Below are 17,898 nucleotides of genomic sequence, written 5' to 3' on the forward strand. Positions count from 1 at the left end.
TTAAAAATATGTTAAGGAAGGAGGGTTAGATCATATTAGCTTTTTCCTAAACTAATACAGGGAATGCTGAAAAGTGACAAGTTTATTATGTGATGTTTATTATGTGAACACAAGAATTATTATGTGAACACAAGAATTATTATGTGGATGCAAGAATTTCTCCGCCATGGGATCAATAAAGCCTTATCTTATCTTACATAAACTGCTCAAAAAATAAAAGGAACACAAGAATAAGACATCCCAGATCTGAATGAATTAAATATTCTTATTAAATACTTTGTTTTTTAGTAGTTGAATGTGCTCAAAAATCACACAAAAATTATCAATGGAAATCAGATCACGCTCAACATTAAAGTGGAAAAACACACAACAAGCTGATCCAACTTTGATGTACTGTCCTTAAAACAAGTCAAAATGAGGCTCAGTAGTGTGTGTGTGGCCTCCACGTGCATGTATGATCTCCTTACAACGCCTGCGCATGCTCCTGATGAGGTGGCGGATGGTCTCCTCAGAAAGTTCTTCCTAGACCTGGACTAAAGAACCCGCCAACTCCTGGACATTCTGGGGTAGATGGAACGAGACATGATGTCCCAGATGTGCTCAATTGGATTCAGGTCTGGGGAACGGGCGGGCCAGTCCATAGCATCAGTGCCTTCATCTTGCAGGAACTGCTGACATCCACATGAGGTCTAGCATTGTCTTGCATTAGGAGAAACCGGCATATGGTCTCACAAGGGGTCTGAGGTTCTCATCTCGCTACCTAATGGCAGTCAGGCTACCACTGGCGAGCGCATGGAGGGCTGTACGGCCCCCCCAAAGAAATGCCACCCCACACCATTAGTGGCCCACTGCCAATGGAGTCTGTTTCTGACTGTTTGAGCAGACACATGCACATTTGTGGCTTGCTGGAGGTCATTTTTTAGGGCTCTAGCAGTGCTCCTCATGCTCCTCCATGCACAAAGGTGGAGATAGCGGTCCTGCTGTTGGGTCTGTGGTCATCACCTGCAGAACCACTCCTTTATTGGGGATGTCTTGCTAATTGCCTATAATTTCCACCTGTTGTCTATTCCATTTCTACAACAGCATGTGAAATTGATCGTCAGTAAATGTTGCTTCCTAAGTGGACAGTTTGATTTCACAGAAGTGTGATCGACTTGGAATTACAATGTTTTGTAAAAGTGTTCCCTTTATTTTTCTGAGCAGTGAACACAAAGACATATAAAATGCACACTTAGGTTTTTAAAAATAATTTCCAACCCAGATCCTAAATCATGTCTGTATGTCCAATGAAAACTACCATATTGCTGTCCTGTGAATTTAAAACACTTTATTGTGTGTTTAAATTGGATTTTTTTCACAGATAAACCATTTTCTTTCAGCATATAAAGAAAATTCTGACATCCGCTTGGAAGTAAGTGGGACTTTTATTTGATATGTTTTATATGTTCTATTGTGAATAAAGTATGGGCTTATGAAACTAATGAGATTATGATTTCTGTTTAATTTACATTTTACACACTGTCCCAACCTTTTTAGAACTGGAATGGTTATAAAATCACATATCTATATTATATATATGGTTGTTAGGTTGTTAGATATGATTTTATAACGATTTATATGGAAAAAATTGTACATTTTGTTTAAATTTATATTAAAAAAATATTAGTTTTTTTTATACCATTCCAATTCTAAAATGGTTTGGACAAATGTAAATAAAAACACAAATCATAATATTATTAGACAGTATCTCACAAAAGTGAGCACACCGCTCACATTTTTAAAAAATATTTTGTCATATCTTTTCATGGGACAGCATTGAAGATATGACACTTTGATACAACGTAAAGTAGTCAGTGTACAACTTGTACAACAGTGTAAATTTCCTGTCCCTTTTAAATCAACACACAGTCATTATTGTCTAAACCTCTGGCAACAAAAGTGAATACACCGCTAAGTGAAAATGTCCAAATTGTGCCCAATTTGCCATTTTCCCTTCCTAGTGTCTCAGGTGCAAATCGGAAGGTGTGTTGAATTTGGTGTTCAATCCAACTTTATTGATAAAGTACTTTAAAAACAACATGATTGACCAAAGTGCTTCCCAGTAAAAAACAGTAATAAAAGTTAAAAACCATACATTAAACAGACAAAGAAAATTAATTAAGTGTAAAATAAATGAATGAATGAAAAAAAGATCAAATAAATCGGTAAATATTGAAACGTGAATAAAACAGACAATATAATAGACAATAAAGAAAACTAACAAAGTAAAGAAGATTAAAAGCAACCCAAAACTGATTAAAACTGACTACAAGCTGACTCTGGTACTACAACAAGAAAGCCCGCAAACAGTTTGCTGAAAACAAGCAGACTAAGGACATGGATTAATTGTGATCTGATGAGACCAAGACAAACTTATTTTGTTCACATGGTGTCAAGGATGTGTGGCGGCAACCAGGTGAGGAGTACAAACACAAGTGTGTCTTGCCTACAGTCAAGCATGGTGGTGGGATGTCACTGTTTGGAGCTGCATGAGTGCTGCTTGCACGGAGGAGCTACAGCTAATTGAAGGAACCATGAATGCCAGCATGTACTGCGACATACTGAAGCAGAACATGATCCCCTCCCTTCAGAAACTGAGCCACAGGACAGCATTCTAACATGATAACATCCACCCATCTCCATGATGTCATCATGGAGGGGTGGAAGAGGATTTCAGTGGCACCCTGTGAAGCTCTAGTGATCTCCATTCCCAACAGAGTTAAAGCAGTGTTGGGATGGCCACACAAAATATTGACACTTTGGGCACAATTTGGACATTTTCACCGAGGGGTGTACTCACTTTAGTTGCCAGCGGTTTAGACATTAATGGTTGTATGTTGAGTTATTTTGAGGTGGCAGCAAATGTATACTCTTATACAAGCTGTACACCGAGTACTTTACATTGTATCAAAGTGTCATATCTTTAATGTTGTCCCATGAAAAGATACAATAAAATATTTACAAAAATGTGAGGGGTGTACTCACTTTTGTGAGATACTGTATATGGATATTTTAATTATATAATAGTTATAGAAACAAACCACCATACAAATTCAGTACCCTCTTACCTCATGTACGTTTTCAGAATTCACAGCTATGTCCTCTCTTGTCCGTATAAAGTAGCAGCAAATACCTGTCAGGGATATTTGGGACAAATCGGGCATAAACAGCCTCAGTGTTTTTTCTCCTTTTACAGCACCAGGATATGAGCGACCACACTCTGCAATAAAATATAAATAATTTTGGAAGAAAATTAAAAAATGAAAATGACACATAAAACAGATCTTATTTTTTTCTGCTAAAACTAGGATATTTCACCAGCACAGGGATAAAATCATTAATGATCACATGAACTTGGTAAAAACTCCAATTATGACTGGCCTTGAAAATCAGAAAAGTAAAATACTCTAATCTTAGTTTGTTTTAAATTAGTGGTCAGTATTACTTAGTATGAAATAAAAAAAAATAAGCAGGATAACATGTGACAGTCAAATACTGGAGTCGAGATTTATTCCAACCTGGTCCTGGCGCTGCAGATTCTTGATACACAAAGGAAATGGTTTTGCAACCTCCTTCAGCAAAAAACTGATCAAAAGCAGCCAGCTATTCATGATAAAGAAGGAAAAAGAAAGACAAAAAATTGTGAAATGAAAAATGTGTAACTGTATAATATCAGATGTGTTTAAACCATAATTGCCATATCAACATAGACAATATAACATGTGAAATGAATGAGATGTTTTGACTTTTGCGTGTTCCAGTTGTACTTGCAGCAGCCAAAATATACACTTCTGATTATGATATTTTTTGCTTTTGATATTTTGCTTCCAAGGAGCCAAATGCTTATGTATTTTTTTAAGGTTGCCTTGAGCAATAGTTCTCCAGACTTTCTGAAAGTCTTTTCAAAGCTTTTCTGTTGACATTGACTGTCTTCTCTAGTCAAGTCCTTGCATCAGACCATTTTCCGAGAAACGATTTCTTTGTTTGTTGATCCCTGACCTATGAATCACTAAAGGGTAAAAGACTTAACTCAGTGGATGAACCAGGACTGTGTCTATACATAATAGACGACTTAGACGATGTTACAGGAAAAATGATTCTATGTTTCTTTACCTTCTTTTAAATGTGCAAGCATGCCCTTTTGTCTATGGTTAGATTAGTTTAGAATTATCTTTTTAGACTTTCTCAGCAAAGACATACTGTTTTGGGACATATTGTTTTAGATTGTTTTATCTCTCACAGCTTTCTCCCAGCTCTCTGCTGACGAGACTAGCGCCACATATGGAGTTGTTTATTTTATCTGTTTTGTATTTTTCTTATCCTGTTCTCACTGTCTTTCCTATAAAAAGTGCCCAGCCTCTGTACACGTTGTGAGTTGTTCTTAGCAGCTCACCCGTGTACACGTTTGATAAAGAAAGTAACTTTGTCTCATTGTGTCTTTATTTCTCCTGGGTTTTTTACAGTTTTCCCCCAACATTTCTTGGTCCTTCGACAGCCGGAGCGCCTCCATCGTGTCCCATCTCCGTGACCAGTCCACGTTGTTCGTCTGTCGACAGCTCACACACCAGGTGTGTGATAAAAGTCCAAGAGCGTTTAAATTCGGGTCTTGGCCAACGTCTTAGAAAGCGACCCACGGTGGTGGGACCCGATCGAGGTGGACCAGACCCGGCGACACTGACCAGGTAGATACAGACACACTGACACAATCTTGCGTAAAAGCGCATTTTGAATTCAGGGAATTTAAAATAGCGGAAGTAGCTCGTCGACTGGTAGCTCTGGGAGCTCGTCGACTGGTAGCGTAGCTCGTCGACTGGTAGCTCTGGGAGCTCGTCGACTGGTAGCTTTGGAGCTCTGGGTAGCTCCCCCAGCTGGGTCTAGACTGGGTCTAGGGAGTAAGTAGCTCTGGGAGCTCCCCTTATCATAAGGGTTCTGGTCGCGCGCGCGTCGAAGCTGTGAATGTGAATGTGTGTGTGTATTGTTTTAATTAATGGAGCAAGCTGAATTTTCACGGTCCAATAAGAGACTGAGCTGCTCCTACTGTGTTTTTCTTTTACTGCTATTCACTGACGTGCTGGTGAGTTGAGAGAACGGTCGAGTTCCGTCTCGTAAAGTTCACACCGCTTTTGGAAATAGTCCGAAAGTAGAAGGGCGTGTGAGCAACCACTCTCGTCTCTAATACCAGCGAAGGTGATAGCAGCTGTATTGTGTATATATTACTTAAACAAAAATAAGTAAATACATAAATAAGATGGGTAATCAAGCAAGTGAAATTAAAACTCACTCCTGCTGACGAGCAGTGGTGAGAAAAGAAAAGTCCAGACGCCGGACAAAAACAGTGTCTGTAAACTGAGAGATTTAAGAAAACAAAATATAAACAGTCAGAAGAACAGAACTCAACTGCCAGTTTAGTAAAACCAGAAGACGAGACACTGTGCAGTTCCCACAATCCTTTTAGTAAACCATCACTCACTCCTGCAGCCGCATCTGCAGCAACACCCATATCAGGAAGAACATAATAATCCCTTATTAAGTGAAAACTAGAGATCACAGTAGTTTTGTAGTAGTTTAAAAGGGTTGAAAACAGACCCCACTGAGTAGATATAAATATAAAAAGTACGAAATAAAGATGAACAAAGGGAAAGTTACAGTAGAAATTATCTTTAGAGTATTTGAAATTAATAATAGCAAGGATAACAACCTGTAAAGTGATATTAACAATGAAACACAGTTGGCATGATGACCATGCCCAGAATGTATAAAATGAATATAAAGCAAATAATTCACACGAAAATATTTTAATAAGATAAATAAGGTATATTAAGGCTGTGTCATTGTTCAGCCAAGGACAGTGTGTGAAAAGGTAACTGTCTCCACCCTGGGAAAAGGATGATTCTGCAGGTCATCTGAAGCCCTTGATGGATACAAAATAAAATATAAATAATATATTGTAATAGAACTGCCTGGTCCGCCATGCAACAGAGAGAACAAATGTGACCGCAGATTGGATGAATTCTAAATTATCTGTTTGCTGAATAAGATGATCCTAACTAACAAATTGGCTCAGGAGTAGTATAGTGGTACACACTGATAAAATATTGTGCTATTGCTGTTATATAAGACAAAGAGGATAATATTAACAATGACATAATATTAATATGAAGAGGCACCTTAATCGGTTATGATGTGAGGTGGATAATTGTTAAGCAGTAGTCTGCATCAAGCTTAAGGTTTGCTGAAACTCAGTGTAATGACATGTGAGATGAAGACAATACAGAGAATAACTAAACTAATGAAGTGCATAGAGGCACTTGACCAGCTTGAAACCTATCATCCTAGAATGACACATTGCTGAGATATAGAGCACACCTATAATAACAACCAATAAGCAAAACCCTGTAGACAACAGCTAAAACTACAGGATTGAGAAGCTGAATTAAATATGTAGACACTGCTAAGCTGATGAGCATGTTACACATTTTCTTTTCTTTTTATTTATTTGTTTCTTTTAGAGCAGAAGCTGCTGTAACACACCCAAAGAAAGACTCTAGGTCTGACCAACCGTTTCAGTCATGGGCAAAAAGATGTCAGTCAATAAAATTCTAAAAGATAATTTATTGACAAAAAATATATCAAGAGATAAAAGATAAAACAGTCCAGTGTCCCACTTATGAATTGTATAAAAACACACAGTCCCAAGGCCAGAGCCAGCTATGCCACACAGCCAAGTTGCACTCCACATGTTGCCTTTAACAGGGTTAGAAGTTGTCCTTGGAGACCCACCACCCTGCAAGCATATAGTCAGTGGTCACTCAAGCCTCTGCAACTCTGCTGCCTTTAGGCTGTGGCATATAATAGGCCCTGGCCTGCACAGAGAGACAAAACGACACACTTAATATAAAATTCATAGGGCAAAACCCATCCATCCCAAACATATCTGATTTCATCACATTACATACCTGCACAGAGAGACAAAACAACACAGCAGTGTTTGTAGTGTGGGCTATAAGTAGACCAGTGTATCAGTGCAATCAAGTACACTTGCCTCTAATTAGTCCAACCCCATTCCAGCCATTGGCTCACCAAAAATGTGACACACACAAAACCACTCCCAACCCAGTGCAACTTCACACAATAATATGGAGCTGAATTAACACAGGCACATTAGTCTACCATGTTACAAGCTGCATGCTATTACAAGCCAACATATGCAGACTTCTGCCTTGTTCGGGTGGCAGCATTTTTCTTTTTTCTTTTGTGTCCTGACACGTTTATGTTTTTTGTTTTTGTTTGATTATTTTGTTGGTTTTGGAAACGAATTTAAACGAACTTGTGACAATACTTGAGAATCACAGTGACACATAGTGATTAGGCATATGATTGAAAAATGCCTAGGTTTAGAGCTGTGAGCTATGAGCTGTGAGCAATGCAAAGTTAAATATATATATATATTTGTATAAATGGGAAACAACCCTAACTTGAAAGTTTGAAATGTGTGAGATCCATGAATTGTTTGAAGAACTAGAAATTATCTAAAAATGCCTTAAGTGAAAATGTAGAGTTGCATCTATTCTCCCAAACCAAAAAAAAAAAAAAAAAGGAGAAGAAGCATTCTGTAACTTAGAAATAAGGCTGACGTGTTGACAACAGACTAAAACACTAATTCGCAGGTGGCTATCAGGAACAGAGAGGCGAGCAAAGTCACAAACACCAAGGCTGCAGACAGCCACGCACAAACAGCAGATAACATAGAGACAACGCCTGCTAGAACCGTGGAGAGGAAGGTCACTTCACACGAGATTGTAGGAGTAGGCCACAGAGAAATAATGCAAAACAGTTTTGAGGCAGCCACTTAAACTGACAGTTTTCAAAGGACAAATTAGTTGTAAAGTCAGCTTCAGGCCACACAACTGTACAACAATTAACTGCCCCTTTAGAACTAGTACATACAGCAAGTGGCCGCAGGTGCTTTATTAAATGCATATATGACCCGTCGTGTCCAGTAAATTTGCTAGGTAGAGACGCTCTGACAAAACTTAAGATAGCAGTCATGCCATTCTTTTCTGGTATTACACCTGAGTGCATGCTAAATGACACCCGCCACATCCACTTTCCAGAAACCGACCGAGTATCACAACATTCTGAGATTTAAACAAACTCCAGGCCCAGATCCACCTTATGATCAGCAAGTGTGGAAGCTAGGAGAACAGCATTTGACCTTACAGCACAGGCCGAAATTGTGTAGGTTACGCAGTAACCACAGATAGTAAAATAATAGAAGCAAAACCACTTTCTTCTTCATATTCTGCACAGAGCGCTGAGCTGTCAGCTGTGATTTGCGCATGTGAAATACACAAAGATAAACAAATAACCATTTATATAGACAAGCCAGTATGTTTTCTCTGCTGTGCATCATTTTGCAAAAAATCTGGAAAACCAGAGGAATGATTACACCAACCGGAAAACCAGTTCAGCATGCCAACCTCTTACAACGCCTCTTTCATTGCTACAGGCAATAACTTTGCTGACAGAGCAGCAAAACTGGCGGCACAAAAGACAAACATCACATTGATGGCAGTAAACACACATCAGATTCCACTGGATGTGTTGAAAAATGAACAAAAAGCAGCAAGCACAGCAGAGCAGGCAAAATGGCTAAAACACGGTGCAGTTCTGACAAACGACTTAATGATGTGTTATGGCAAGCCAGTGCTGCCAAAATCTCTCCACAAGATGGCGGCATTAGTGACTCATGGCTATACGCATTTGTCATCGGGGGGAATGACCTGTATTGTCAACTCTCATTTCTACACTGTAAATTTTGAAACTTCAGCAAAACAATTTGTCAGAACGTGCATGACGTGTCAAAAATATAATGCTCAGGGAAATCTGCGACCAAAAAGAGGCCGTTTTCCCACTCCACCTTATCCTTTTCACACAATTCATATGGATTTTATTGAACTAAGCGAATGTCAAGGGTCGAAATACGCCCTAGTGGTTATAGACGTGTTCTCAAAATGGCCGGAAATCTATCCAGTGAAAAAGGCAGATGCAATTTCAGTAGCAAAGTGTCTGTGCAATCACTTCATACCCACATATGGCATCCCAGCTTTGATACGATCAGACAACGGCACTCATTTTGTAAATGATGTCATCACTAAGGTCTCTGAAGCACTCGGTTTCAGCATAAAACACCACTGTGCTTATCACCCTCAGAGCGCAGGCCTTGTAGAGAGAACTAACAGCATTATAAAACAAAGGCTCAGGAAATGCATGGCAGAAACAGGAAGGCCGTGGCCTGAATGTTTGGGTTTAGTGAAAATGTGGATGCGCTTAACGCAAGGCTCCCATAAACTAACTCCATTTGAAATCATTCATGGCAGGCCGTTCCCACTGCCGATCACCAGTCAACCAATAGACAAAGCAATCAGAGAAAACACATTAGCAGAATGGATGTCTAAGCTATTGGAAAACAAAGAGATCATTGTACATAATCAACAACCTGATGATGTTTCTCCAGTGTCTTGCAGACTAAAGCCCGGTGACTGGGTTCTGATCAAGGTGCTCCAAAGGAAAAACTGGAGCACACCCAGGTGGGAGGGGCCATACCAAGTCCTCCTCACTACACCGACCGCTTGCAAAATTGCGGAACGACCATCCTGGATCCATCAGAGTCACTGCAGGCGAGTAAGTGAAGCCATCTAAACACAGCTGACAGCAGGCTTGCCCACTTGTTGTGATCTCGCCCGGTGGAGGGGTCAGCTTTCCTGGCCGGGGGGTCTACTCGCGACAGGAGGGTGTGTCCCGTCGTCATGAGGTGGTGGCTCTTAATAACTGCAGTGGCCCTGACCATGGCCGGGCTCCTCATCTTTGCTTCCGTGAGGGACAACAAGTCACGCAATATGAAGAAAAGGCAGACACTGTATGACAAAGGACAGTACACCAAGTTTCCCCATGGCTACGCCACTAACTTTTGGTGGCAGTTTATGAACACTACAGCTCACTGGAATAATAAAACTGACTGCTATGCATGTACCCATATGCCCCTATCCTCGCAGACGTCTGGCCTGTGGCCGTACAGCATACCTGAAGATCGCAGTTGGTGTCTGTTGGGCCTGGCAACACATCCAGGCTACGGTACTCTTTGGTCCAAGGCCAACTACAGCATCCCAGCAAAAGCAACCTGGAGGTCATCATCACCCACAAATGTGAACTGTTCCGGACAGACCTACCTACTGACCTGGCCCCAAGTCTCAGACCCACTGCCTGATGTAATTCTACTGAACAAGCTGAACGCAGCGCAACTGCCAGTATGTGTGATGAACAATGGATCGCGGGCAGTGGGGGAGCTGCCTACTCACCTATCTACCGGATGCCACTACAAACAAAGACTCAGTACCAGACAGGATGTGCACGGACGGCACCAAGCAGTAAAGGAACCAGAGTTTCGCATCTGAGGAGGAGTGAAATTCTTACAGAGCTTGATCCCCGGCATTGGAGCTGCCGAGGTGCGGGATCATGTGGAGATCAACCGATATGCTCTGCTACGACGCATCAACTTTGACAAAGACCCTGGGACCGGCTTTAGCAGGAGAACAGAAGGCCATCAGAACGATGGTGCTGCAGAACAGACTGACTCTAGACCTGCTAACAGCATCACAAGGAGGAGTTTGTAAGCGGAGACATTTATGAAGCTTTGCAGAATTTGACCATTCTGCAGAAATATGTCACTGACCACACATCTGGAGCAGCTACACCGCCATGTCTAAGAGTAATGATTTCAAAGAAGATAACAACTACAATGACTGCTTATGTTGCCGTGCCTCAAGAAGAACAGCATCCCGTTGCAATTCTGTTAGAGGAGAACTTGTAATAACTGCTAATGAATGACGTGGTGATTAAAAATGACTTGTCAAGTGATCATGCACTGATTAACACATTAGTAGTTTATGCAGGTACAATATAAGGTTTTCATCATTTTAAACATAAGGTTTTCATCCTTTTATTTTTTGTAGTTTAGTTTTATTATTTTTTCTTGTTTATTCCACTTGTTATTTCATTTACTATGATTTTCATTTACTATGATTTTCATTTACTATGATTTTCTTTGTTCTTTTTATTATTTTATTTTGTTTTATTCTTTAGACCAAATGATTTCCATTTCTGCTATGCTGACATTTTGAAAATTAAAAAATTGCTTAAGATACTTAATAAATAACCTTCACAGACAATTGTTGTATACATTTAAAATAAGTTAAAACAGGAGGGAATGTTACAGGAAAAATGATTCTATGTTTCTTTACCTTCTTTTAAATGTGCAAGCATGCCCTTTTGTCTATGGTTAGATTAGTTTAGAATTATCTTTTTAGACTTTCTCAGCAAAGACATACTGTTTTGGGACATATTGTTTTAGATTGTTTTATCTCTCACAGCTTTCTCCCAGCTCTCTGCTGACGAGACTAGCGCCACATATGGAGTTGTTTATTTTATCTGTTTTGTATTTTTCTTATCCTGTTCTCACTGTCTTTCCTATAAAAAGTGCCCAGCCTCTGTACACGTTGTGAGTTGTTCTTAGCAGCTCACCCGTGTACACGTTTGATAAAGAAAGTAACTTTGTCTCATTGTGTCTTTATTTCTCCTGGGTTTTTTACAGAGTTTTCCCCCAACAGACGACATAAAGAACCGATTTAAAATTGTATGTTTTGTTATTATCAGCCTGTCCAAAAACACATAATTATTGGACAAGGTTTGACAAGGATACAATATTTTTTTGCACCACCTATTTGATTCTCAGTGAACTATTAACTGAAAACTTGGTCCTTCAGTTAATCTATCTATTTTTCACTGAAGCCTCAACAGAAATGGGATCAGTAGAAGGATGGCTGTCAAGAAGCTATTCTTAATTAAAGGAAACAGGGAAGAAAAGGCTAAGGTACGCAAAATTACACAAAAACTGCTCTGAAAATCAGTGGCAATAGGTTTTACAGAGTGATGAATGATAAATATGAAATGATTAAAACTGTTGTTAGTATCTACGGCAATCAGGAGAGCGGTACAACGGTGAGTGTCCACAACCTGTAAAACACGGTGCAGGCTTTGCTATTATTTGGGCATACAGTCAGTGGTGTCGGGATCAAAATTGATGGAATTATAAACACAGAAAAGTAATCTCTGATTGCTGCCATGCAATATCATCAGAAAAGTGATTGACAGTGGCTTCTTTTTTCAGTATATCAATCATCCTAAATACACTGCCAGTGCAATAAAAGTATATCCGGATAGAATTTTGAACATACTTTGTCAAAGTATATGGGAAAAACTCACAGAAGACGAATCTAAAATAAACTCCTCTACATCTGTTGGCGATAGGGCCAGTCTCTCAGCCAAGATGTCAATGATATACTTGTGTGCAGGGGTGAGGAGCTTTTTTCGCTCTTCTCTTGCCTCCTTATATTTGGCCTGAGAAATACAATAGATGTTAATTGTAGTAATTGTAACTGCTCTGACAACAAAAGTGGTTGATGTCAGTAAGGTTTCATTAAACCCATTATCAATTTACCTGACATCCAGCCTCGTTTGTATTTTGGCTAACTTCTTCCATCGTATTGTTTGGCAGGAGGACTCGCCTCCTTGATGTTTGAAAAACTCAGTGACTCTTCAACTTATTCTGCCTGGAGAAAAAAAAATTAATGAAATGTTATGAAAATCAATAACTAACTAACTCCAAAGTAGAACACAGTGAAAAAGTATTTGCCTCTTCCTCTTTTTTTTTTTGCATATTTGTCACATTTTCATGTTTCAGGCCATCAAAGATTTTTAATATTAGACAAAGATAACCCGTGTAAATATACAAAGCAGTTTTTAAATTATTTTATAATTTATTAATAGAAAAAGCTATCCAAACTTCATTTTGTGGAAAGCTTAGATCAATTTCACTAGTTCCTCCCAGGCCTGCTTACTGTCAGACCATTTGAATCATTTCCATTTAAGAATCTGTCTGACAAAGATGAGATAAGATAAGATAAGATAAGATAAGATAAGATAAGATAAACCATTTTTAGTCCCACACGTGGGAAACTTTTTGGTTACAACAGAGAGTACGTTTAAGTTTAAGAGCAGTATAAGTTAAGAAAAACACAACAGAATAGGATAAGATAACCTAGAATAACATACTATACAACAACAGTAAAGTACTATATACAATAGAATAAAGTGAATTTGGCTAAAAGATATCAAAAAAAGCAAGATATCACTGACATCTGTCAGTCTGAAATGGGTTACAAAGCCATTTTTAAGGTTGTTTTTTCTTCTTCTTAACTTTAGTGAGATTCATTATCCACAAATGGAGAAAACTTAGAACAGTGGGGAACCTTTCAAGGAGTGGCGGGCACAGCAAATTAGTTCAAGACCTCACTTGCTTCAGGCAGGGTCAGGGTCAATAATAACAAAGAGACTGAACAAAAATGGCACCTATGGAAGAGTTTCAATGAAAAAAAAACCACCGCTGACCACAAGAACACAAAGGCTTGTCTCACATTTACCAAACAAAAAAAACAAACAAACGACACAAACATTTAAAAAAAAAAACATCCTGAAGAGCCACAAGACTCTTGTAAAATACATAGTACATTTTTTTTGAAGGTTTGTGTCTCATTACATCTGACATAAAACTAATGTAGCACCATTAAAGGAAAATCACACACACTTGGTGGTGGTAGTGTGATGGTCTAGGGCTGAGCAAAGTATTAATTAAAATTGTATCAGTAAAACAGAACTGTTTTTCAATCAAAGTGGCACTGAAGATAATATAATTAATAAAACGTTCTTCTTTCTTTAGTCTTTTAGCTTTACTGCCATCTGAACGAGCTAACTGGATTATTTATTACAAGTTGGAGACTTGTTATCGAGGTCATATCTTACTTATATAATTCTAACCTTTGATATATATATATATATTCTGCCCTTACCAAAGCATGGTCATTCGAGAAATGGTAGCTTTCTGTTGGGCACATGTTTGTGCCAGTTTTGTTTTAAGTAAAAAATAGTATTTTGTTTCCCGTTTTACAATCGTGGAAATCACTTCCAAGTCCTGCAGTCGTTATGAGCCGTTACTGATACCTGCTGTTAACGCAACAGTTGAAACGAGGTGTCACGAGCCCAACCGTTACCACACGTTATAAATGTTAATATTCACAGTAAACGTAAAACACATTCTCAAAGCGTTTTTCATAGTTTGGGGGGACTTCTTGTAGTCGTATTGCTGACCGTCCTCTTGAAACACATCAGATAAATAAACATTCACAAGACAGTCATTACTTTACACTCTTTATTTGTTATTACCACCCTCTACAGGGTGGTTCCCGCACCAACACGACCGACATAACTCAAACAACAACTGATCTTGGACCAGGCTACGGACAGGACATATGTTTCGTGGTCTACTGTGATTGGTCCAGCCACACCGTCTGTTTGTCCAATAGCGGGTAGACATCTGTTCGCTGGAGCAACTCTAAAATATTCCCCTCTCTTCCTCCTGCACAGTCTTTTTGCTGTCCTGCCCGGCGACGCTCCTGCAGAGCTGCTGAAAGTTGAGCTGAAAATGGGGAAAATGCAAGTCTTAGGAGTAATTGCAGTAATATTAGCAGTGTACTGTGTACATGCGAAGATTTACTTTCGGGAAGAGTTTCTGGATGGTGGTAAGTTGTGCAGAGAATTTTTATAACTTTGCAAGGTTAGCACTTCACTGCCTGTTAGCTTGACTTTCAGACATCGTTGTGTCACAAAAATTGTTGTCTAGACTGTGAGTCCTCTCAAAAATATCACCTTTCCCCGTTAAATAATCAAAAGTCCATTGATAATTGGCAACATTCATTAAGGTCGAAGGGAGCAGACGTAATATCGATATCAGTTAATAATCGTCGTCCAAGTTGCAGTTAGTGAAACTAAATTTCGACATTGACAATTTGTCGTCGCATCTACAATTACTGGGAAATTGTGAGACGATTTTCATGACGTACCATGCTCTATTGGCCCGGTAGTGTTAATCCTCAGCAAACTTACTGGTTGTTTTCTGAACAGATGAATGGAGAAGTCGCTGGGTGAACTCCAAGCACAAGTCAGACTACGGAGAGTGGAAGCTCACGGCTGGCGACTTCTATGGCGATGCAGAGAAAGACAAAGGTACATGTTCGGACTTTCTAATGTAAATCTTCATTACAAAGTTTTCTTTTGATCAAAATAGCGTTTACTGTTGTCCAAGTGGCAGCAAGGCACTTGACATTTAATGTGTTCCTGTTTTAAAAAAAAAAAAAAAAAAAAAAAAAAATTATTTCTATTCTAGAAGTGAAAATGAGTCATTTGATCATAATAAGCAGTAGTAATGTCTCGAATAGCTCCTACAAAGTGCCCTCATGTCTGATTTCCATTATGGTTCCTACTTTATGTTTGTTTAAAGCTGAACAAAATATATTTAGTTTTGGTTTGATACTTTCATTTTCAGGTCTGCAGACAAGCCAGGATGCACGTTTCTATGCGGCCTCTGCCCGTTTTGATTCTTTCAGCAATGAGGGTAAGCCTTTGGTCATCCAGTTTACAGTCAAGCATGAGCAGAAAATCGACTGTGGTGGTGGCTACGTGAAGGTCTTTCCTGCGGACTTGGAGCAGACTGAAATGCATGGAGAATCCTCTTACTACATTATGTTTGGTAAGTAATAATGACCTGTGTGATTTACAGTGCTTCCAGCTGTCACTGGATTTGATACGTGTAATAATTAATTTTATTCCTTTCCCCTAGGCCCTGACATTTGTGGCTACAGCACCAAGAAAGTTCATGTAATTTTTAATTACAAAGGCAAGAATAATCTCATTAAGAAAGAGATTAAATGCAAGGTAATTCTTGTGTTTTGAAGTCCATATTTTTAAATGGAAACCTGCTTCTGCACCAAAGGCTTTAGTCTAAACCCTGCTTCTTTTTTTTGTTTTGCTTTTTCTTTCTAGGATGATGAGCTGACCCACCTGTACACACTAATCCTGAATCCAGATCAAACCTATGAAGTAAAAATCGATAATGAGAAGGTGGAATCTGGGAGTCTGGAGGATGATTGGGACTTTCTGCCTCCTAAGAAAATTAAGGACCCTGAAGCCAAGAAGCCAGAGGATTGGGATGACCGTGCCAAGATTGATGATCCTAGTGACGCAAAGCCTGAGGTGAGTAAACTCAGTACAGTCATTCTACCACCTCTTACTTTGCTCTGTGCAAATAGTTGTGTATTTTAACCTCAGTATTTTGTGTTTTTCTCTAGGACTGGGACAAGCCCGAGAATATTCCAGATCCTGATGCTAAAAAGCCTGAAGACTGGGATGAGGATATGGACGGAGAGTGGGAGCCACCCATGATCCCCAACCCAGAGTACAAAGTAGGCTAGAAATTGATCACCAAAATACTTTAATATTAATATATAAAATACTTAAAATGCTTTTAAATTGCATTACTGATAACCCTTTTTAACTTCCTGTATTTCAGGGAGAATGGAAGCCCAAGCAGATTGATAACCCCAACTACAAAGGAGCCTGGGTGCATCCTGAAATTGACAATCCTGAATACAGCCCAGACTCGAACATCTACAAGTTTGACAACATTGGTGTTTTGGGTCTTGATCTTTGGCAGGTGAGACACGGTTCATCTTTAAGGTATGTGGTAGCGGCAGTTGAGCTACAGTCTAACAGTTTTGGTTTTTCCCCCTTCCTCCTCAGGTGAAATCTGGTACAATCTTTGACAACTTCCTGATTACAGATGACGTGAAAGAGGCAGAAGAGATTGGAAAGGAGACATGGGGTGTGACAAAGGTCTGGCCTTATTCTTTTTAACTCATAACTTGTTGTTCATGCAAAGCACAAAGTCTGCCCCTATGAACTACTGCTGTGATTAAAAGACTTGATTTTTTGTTGTTGTTGTTGTTGTTGTTTGTGATTCCTTACAGGAGCCAGAGAGAAAAATGAAACAGGAGCAAGATGACCTGAAACGAAAAGAGGAGGAGGAGAAGAACAAAGAGCAGGACACTGAAGCTGCTGATGATGAAGATGAAGAAGAAGAAGAAGAGGAGGAGGAGGAGGAAGAAGAAGAAGAAGAAACGAAAGAAGACACAGACGAGGCACTTTCAGAAACAGATGAAGAAGAAGGAAAGCTTAAAGATGAGCTTTGAAGGGTTGTTGGCATAGAATTTCTTTGTTTTTTTTTTTTATTTTATTTTTTTCCCTTTTTTGGGGGTGGGTGTGCTCCCTCAGGAACTGTCCTATATTTCCCAGGGGTATTGTGGCTGCTGTGCATCCTTTCCCTGAGATTTGGACACAACCCAGCTAAAGGGTGATTTGCAGTAGATTGGAAGGGGGTGGGGGGCAAATGGTTTGTAACATACTTGGGGTCTTTCATTTTGATCTTAACCCTGAACTGCTGGATTAATTCTAAGGTTTTCCACTCAAAGTACATTCTTTATTTTGTAATAACAGATAATAACTATAAACCGTCACCTGCTGTTTGCTAGATTTTTTTTTTTTAAGATTCTCTTAAACTAGACCACAGACTGTATATAAGATTAATCTATGCAGTCTGTGGTCTGCATGTCTACTTTTTTGCAAATACCCTCTTTTTTTTTCTCTCTCTTTTTTTCTTTTAGGGTGTTTGAAAGAGCTGAAAATGTAGTAATTATATTAAATTAAGAACATCAGCCGCTCAGATTTCAACGTTAACTCTGAAACAGAACATACAAAGCATAAACCAAAAGTTGTGACCATAAAAAAAAAAAAAAGAAAATATGTGAAGAGACAAATCAATACTATGATGACTTCTTTTGGTTATGTATGCAG

The 17,898-nt window shown here is 39.1% G+C and overlaps 2 protein-coding genes across 2 annotated transcripts in view; one reads left to right on the top strand and one right to left on the bottom strand.

The window, feature by feature from the left end:
* Positions 1-14,099, bottom strand: part of LOC308413071 (dynein axonemal heavy chain 8-like) — a 44,525-nt gene extending 30,426 nt beyond the window's left edge. Inside the window, 5 exon segments of the mRNA XM_080907858.1 lie at positions 3,108-3,259; positions 3,558-3,642; positions 12,361-12,495; positions 12,596-12,707; positions 14,004-14,099. Coding sequence (XP_080763984.1) covers positions 3,108-3,259; positions 3,558-3,642; positions 12,361-12,495; positions 12,596-12,637 — 414 coding nt within the window. The 5' untranslated portion in view covers positions 12,638-12,707; positions 14,004-14,099.
* A 473-nt stretch (positions 14,100-14,572) lies between these two features.
* calr3b (calreticulin 3b) lies at positions 14,573-17,845 on the top strand. The gene is made up of 9 exons (XM_080906869.1): positions 14,573-14,732; positions 15,115-15,216; positions 15,536-15,739; positions 15,830-15,924; positions 16,033-16,242; positions 16,338-16,451; positions 16,559-16,702; positions 16,789-16,881; positions 17,016-17,845. Exons 1-9 carry the CDS (start codon positions 14,636-14,638, stop codon positions 17,235-17,237), a joined length of 1,281 nt encoding a protein of 426 aa, XP_080762995.1. The 5' UTR covers positions 14,573-14,635; the 3' UTR covers positions 17,238-17,845.
* The last annotated feature ends 53 nt before the right edge of the window (positions 17,846-17,898 follow it).

This window comes from Rhamphochromis sp. 'chilingali' (genome assembly GCF_963969265.1).
Source record: "Rhamphochromis sp. 'chilingali' genome assembly, chromosome: 16".
NCBI classification, from domain to species: Eukaryota; Metazoa; Chordata; class Actinopteri; order Cichliformes; family Cichlidae; genus Rhamphochromis; species Rhamphochromis sp. 'chilingali'.